Source organism: Cnephaeus nilssonii, assembly GCF_951640355.1.
Source record: "Cnephaeus nilssonii genome assembly, chromosome: 4".
Taxonomy (NCBI): Eukaryota; Metazoa; Chordata; class Mammalia; order Chiroptera; family Vespertilionidae; genus Cnephaeus; species Cnephaeus nilssonii.
The window spans coordinates 54,174,795-54,180,794 of NC_137075.1; the positions used below are offsets into that span (position 1 = coordinate 54,174,795).

Below are 6,000 nucleotides of genomic sequence, written 5' to 3' on the forward strand. Positions count from 1 at the left end.
AGGAAGGGGGCACAGTCCGGGTTCCGGAGACCCAGCCGGCTCCGTGGCATTTGGAGGTTTCCTTGCCTCCAGGTACCAAAGGGTCCGAGTGGCCCAGCACACAACCCTGCCAGAATCCTGGGCCCGCAGGCCTCGCCTCCCAGTCCCGGGTGCTGCGCCAGCTGGCGGGTGCGCTTTGCAGCCTCTTCCTGCGCTGGCAGCTTCCCTAGTGTGGTGGACGCCTTCTGGAATCTTTAATTGGAAACTAATCTCCTCGCATCTTAATAGGCGCCCACGTCAGAGGCGGGGCACCCACCCACCCGCGCAGCCAAGACCTCCCACCCCCACCTGGGACGAGGAGCGGCGCGAATCTGGTTGTGCTGTACTTTAATGGGGCAGCAGCAAGTATTGCATTGAGGGAACATATATTGATTTTTAAAAGGTAGTTAATTTGGTGAGAATTTCCTCCTGTCTGCCTCCCGTCTTCCACCAGCAGATGTAATTTCCTAAGGAGAAGGCACCTCCCCAAACACGTTGCCACGTGTGGAGGGCTTGACTCTCACCAACTAAGCGGAGCCTAGGGTGCAGGGAGGGGCACAGAGAAACCACGCTCCTGCCACGGTTGGAACCGACCACGGTGGGCCCCAGCCTCCCGTGGGGTAGGGACTAGGTTGACAGGTCTTTGAGTGCAACAGCGAGCACAGCTGCAAGGAGCTTCTGGGTGCCTGGTGGTGGGGAGGAGGCAACAATGTTGCACAGCTGCAACGGACATGCCTTGAAATCCGTTTTAAGTCTCCTGCAAAGCCCAGTCGAAATCATGGAGAGGGTTCGGGAAACGGCCTCACTTTTATTTCTTATAAATAACAACGCTAACAGAACGCCTCATAGTTCTTCAGTGACTTAAACGTAGATCGCGGCTTTTGCAGCAAAATGGTATTGCTCCCGGTTCCCTCTGCACCGGACCTTACCCCAGCCCTCCCCACCCCTTTAATTAAGCTAAAGAAAGGGGAATGAAAGGGTCAACGTTCCATGCGGGTCTTAGGATGCCGAGTCCGTTTGGGATTAGGGGTTCAAACGCGTGTCCTACCAGAGTCTCCACCCCCGCCCCCCCCCCCAAAAAAAAAGACCATATGCCTGGCGCGGAGAATGACGCGGCACAGGCTGCTGGATACCAGGCAGGCGCCCACTCCATAGCCTCCTCGGTTCCATGAGCCTCAGCCAGCGCGCTGCCCGCGCCTCCCAGGTGCGGGTCGCAGTATTCGGGCTTCCCCTAAACAGCACTGGGGCGCTCAGGCATGGAGATCAGAGGGCGCTCACGCAGGACAGGGCCCAAGACCGGGTTTCCAGGGCTGGGGGGGTCGTCCCTGAACAGAACCCGAGAGTCTGTCCTTCCAGGCGGCAACAGGAGGCAATGAGGGAGAAAGGGTCATTGAAGTCCCCGAGCAAGCGCCTACACGGGGTGGCGGGCAGGGGACGGGTTCCCTGGGGGCACCCCTCCTTTTCCACCAACCCTCCACCCCCACCCCCGCCGGCCTGTGCGGGTACTGCCCGGGTAAAAGGTCTCGAAGCCCGGCTGGAGTCTGGCGCAGGCGTGTGAACAGGCTCTGATCACCTTAGGCGCCCGCATTCGTGGAGCAGTCCGGGGGAGGAGTAGCCGTTTCCCACCCTCTCTGGAACTTCAGCGGCTCTCGGGTCTCCGTCAGCCCGCAGGGGTAGTGGAGGGGCGGGAGAGGGCGATACGGGGGCAGGACACGAGGCTAGCGAGCGGAATCGCGGAAGCCTAGCGGGCACCCACTCAACCTCTTCCTTCCTGTCTCCCCACCCCTGCCTTCCCTGCGTGGGGTCTTTGCTTGGAGATACGAGCGCGGGGCTGAGGCTCGGCCAGCGCGTCGCTCGGGAGGGGAGGCCAGAAGCGCCCAGACGCGAAGATTGCCTCGGGTCGCCTGCCGGCTGGAGTCGCGGGCTCGCGGGCGCGCCAGCACCTGCCTCCCTCGAGCTTCCCATTGGCCCGCACGGGGTGGGGGAGGGGGCTCTGGCCTCCGGCTTTGATTTTAGTCCGTGAAACTGCTCAGTGCCCTCGGCTTTGAGCGGATTGACTGTCTCTCGTTCTCCAGGGACGAATTAATGGAGAACGATCAGTTAATTAACAAACCCGCATATCGGCTTTTACCTTTCTCTTCGCCAGGGCTCAGGCCATGGCGCCGGGGCTAAAATTGGGGGGTTGGGGGAGATGAACCCAGGAGTTACTCAGCTCAGCCCGGGTCTCATCCAACCGAGTCCGCCCAAGGCTACCCCTGGCTCCACTTCCCCTCGGGTCCTCCGCCCTCGGAGGTCTCAGAAGCCGCACGAAACCCTCTGTGCCATTCAGGCTGGGCTCAGCCGTCCCCTCGGCTAGTCCGCCCGCCAGAGCCGCGTCCTCACCTGGGCCGCCGGAGGCGAGGGCAGCTAGGCACCGCGGCTGTGCCGCGCCGCCGAGACCTTCCCGCTCAACTCCGAAACGCTTCGGGGTTTCGGGTCCCGGAGACCTTTGCTCGCAGACTCGGGGGGCCATTTCCACACCCCCACCCTTCCCTGCATTGGGATTTAGACGAGAAATCATGCAAAGGAATCAAATGAAAACGAGGAGTCCCTAAGCGAGTAAGCAGCGAAGCTGTCTCTGGGCTGACCAGGACCCCCGCGCCGTGGGTCTCCCTCTTCCTTCCACAGCCCGCGGCCAGCGCGCGCGAACCCTTGACTCCGCGCCATGCACCCACCGGCTCGCGGCGTTGGAACCTTTTGCCCTAACTCTGACTGCGGCCCCCTCCCGCCCCGATAGAGTTAGTGCGGGAAGGCGGGTTACCGCAGCGAGTTCAGATCAACATTGGCAGGCAGCCCCAGCCCATGTGTTCAACCGAGAAGCGACGCACAGACGGGGTCTGCCCAGGTGTGGGGATTTTCCTCCGCCTCGGGCAGTGCGGGTTTCCCGCGCTGTCTCCCAGCACAAATGCGCCCCGCAGTCGCAGAGACCGCGCCACTCAGCTCTCAGAGCCTTCCACAGCCCAACGCACTGAGTCCTGGAGGGGGCGGTCTGCTGCCCGGAGCCCCGTACTGGCTCTTCCAGGCCCAAGGACCCCACCTCGGGAAGAGGAGGAGGGGTGAAGAGGCCCAGTCCTCTCTTCTTCCCACCCTCCTTCGGTCCCTAGGCGTCCCCATTCCTTCGATCCCCGCTCGCCCAACTCCTTGACCCACTCACCTGCTAAGCGGAGCGCAGACATGCGTTGGAACTCCGGCTCCTGCAGCCACTTCCACATCCTCCGGAATGTCTCCCGGCCAGACTTGAGTTTGCTCCAAGGTTTGGGGTTGCGCAGCAGGTCCGAGAGGGTCCCCTGGGAGCGGCAGAGCACCCTCTGAGCGAAGATGGCCTGTGGGATGCTGTAGCGCTTGAGCTCGGTGGTGATACGCTGTGCCACCTCTTTGGTATTGATCTCTTCCATTTGTCCTGAATTACTTCCATTGCTGACCTGCGCACCGGTCACGGAAGGGTTGGGCTCCCGAGCGGTGCCCAGGAGCTGCCCGTGGCCCTGGGCGTTCAGGTGGGCGTGGGGGTGGTGCGGAGGGAGGCCGTTGATGGGGACCATGCCGGCCGAGGTGGGCGTGAGGTGCTGCTCCCCGTGACGGCCGAGCATGGCCGGGTGGTGGGCTTCGAAGCCGTTGGGGGTGAGCATCTTGTCGGTGGGCATGGCGGCGCCAGGGTGAGCATAGTGGGGGAGCCCTTGCTGGGAGTTGTGGATGCTGCCCAGACCGGAACCAGAGAGGGGCGAGAGGCTCTGGCCCATGCCAGCCACGTCCTTGTGGTAGGGGGTATAGAGGTTATTCATGGAGGCCAGCCCTCGCTCGTCCCGCATGAGCGTGAAGCTACCGCTCACGTTGCCCGCCAGGCGCTGGTGGTGGTGCGGGTGGTGGTGGTGATGGTGGTGGTGGTGGTGGTGATGGTGGGGAAACTTGTCCGAGACGGTGGAGATGGGCGGCAGCGGCTGCAGAGGGGTTAGGGTGGTGTAGGTGGTGGGCATGCTCATACCTGGGGGAGTCTCGCAGGCCATGGTCATCGTGGGGTGAAGGGGGCCGGCCAGGCTGTGCTCAGGGGCCCGGTGGTGGTGGTGGTAATCGCTGCCGCCGCCGCCGCCGCCGCCGTCCAGCAGGGACGCCATGCCCATGGAGCGTGGGTGCGCGGGGGGCAGGTGGCTACCGCGGTGCGCCACGGAGCTTCGCGCGTGGGGACTGCCACCCAGCAGGTCGGCAGGGGCGGGCACTGGCTCATGGCTCACCCCGTGCAGCTCGCCGATCGCCTCCATGGTCAGCTGCGCATTCATCGTGATCCGGGCGAGCGGGCGGCGGACACAACATCGATGAGGCCGGACAGCGGCGGCGAAGGGCGCACGGAGTCCGGTCTTCACATCGGCTGCCGGCGACTGTTGCCTTCCTTGCTTCCTTCCTTTTCCTCTCGCTGTGGGGCTCTGTCTACCTCTCTGTATGTATCGCCTTCCCTCTTGCCCCCACCTTTTCCTCTGCGTTCTCTCTCTCTCTCTCTCTCTTTTTTTAATATTAATTTTCAAAAAGGATCTTCACCGTTGGGTGAGCGCTGTGTCCCCAGCCCCCTCGCCCCTGGCCCCCTCTCGCCCCTCTCTTTCTTAGAATTGTGAGGTCCCCGGCTCCCCTGACGCAGCCCGCGCGCCTTCCGCGGCTGCTGCCTGCCCGCGCCGCTGGCCAGCTCGAGCCATGGCTGGGTTACTGTTGCAGACTCTGTGGCCGCGGTGCCGCCGCCGCCGCCGCCGCCACCGCCGCGGCCCGCCCTCACGCCCGCTGGGCGCAGCGCGCAGGCGCGCGGCTCGGCCCCGCCCCCTGGGCCCCGGCGCGCGCGGCCCGTGACGTCCCCTTACAAATGTCGGAGGGGGTCCTGCGCCTCACCGGTGGCGCCGAGTGGCCGGATTGGCGGCGCGCACGTGGGAAGGCCCAGCATACAGGGCGACCTGGGCCGCCACCATAACCCTGGGAGACTCGCGCCCCTCTCGGCTCCCAGGCTCCGGTGGGCTCCCCTCCCCGCCCCCGGCTGCACTTGCTGGGCTTTCCGACCGGGTGGTGCGCTGAAGAGCCGCGGGCGCGCTCTCCAGCTGCTGCCTCCCGGCGCAGTTCGCCCGGGATGCTGAGGCTGTCACCTTCCACCCCGGCCCACTAAGGTGTACTTTCCGGAGGGCTTCTGGGAGTCCACGTTTTCCCCATCCGCAGGGAACAAATGTCTTAAAGGCCTCGGTCAGCTCTGTGGCTGTGGACCCCGAAATCTCGGACCTCCCTGGTAATCCTCTGCCCACCCCTCTCTCCTCTTCCACGATGTGGGAGAGGAGCGCTCGGTGCCCAGGGTCCCAGCCCGGGCCATACCTGGCTGTCTCCGGCCGGCCGGTTCCTTCTCTGGCTCAGCGGACAATTAAGCCGGCGCGTCTGCTTCCGAAGACACGTGTGTGTGTGTGTGTGTGTGTGTGTGTGTGTGTGTGTGTGTGTGTGTGTTGGGGGAGGGGAGTGCCCTGCTGGGTTCCCATGTTAACTTCTGGGTGCTGGTGGGCCGCCGAGGCTTAGGCCCTCCCGGGAAAGCACCCAGAAGCCACTGCTTGCGGGAAGGACTGACACCCGCAGGGTGCACCAGGCGCTCCGGTCTCTGCTTGGCCCGTAGGGACGCCCTCTTCCCGTCCGCGTGAGAAGCCTCCAGATTTGAAAATCAATTCAGCTTCAGGCGTAATTGTCCGCTCCTCACAATCACGCTCCGATCTGGAAACGAACTTGGTCCTTGGGCCTGGTGGGGACGCGTGGGGAGGCCCCCAGTGTGGGATGTACACCCGGCCGCCACATGCCGCGGCTTTCTTTCATTTACAAAGGAAAGGAAAAAAAAATCTGTAACAAAAGGCAGAGCCGTGTCCGCTTAGGTGCTTTCATCCCTCAGAGAAAGGACAGATGTGCCCATTGTCAGGCTCTTGGCAGTTACGACCGGGTCAG

General features: G+C 63.7%; 1 protein-coding gene across 1 annotated transcript in view; it reads right to left on the bottom strand.

Annotated features, from left to right (window-relative positions):
- The window catches only part of ONECUT1 (one cut homeobox 1), a 37,396-nt gene extending 32,827 nt beyond the window's left edge, over nucleotides 1–4,569 (bottom strand). Inside the window, exon 1 of the mRNA XM_079769334.1 lies at nucleotides 3,212–4,569. Coding sequence (XP_079625460.1) covers nucleotides 3,212–4,328 — 1,117 coding nt within the window. The 5' untranslated portion in view covers nucleotides 4,329–4,569. The remainder of the gene's footprint in view (nucleotides 1–3,211) is intronic.
- Between the last annotated feature and the right edge of the window lie 1,431 nt (nucleotides 4,570–6,000).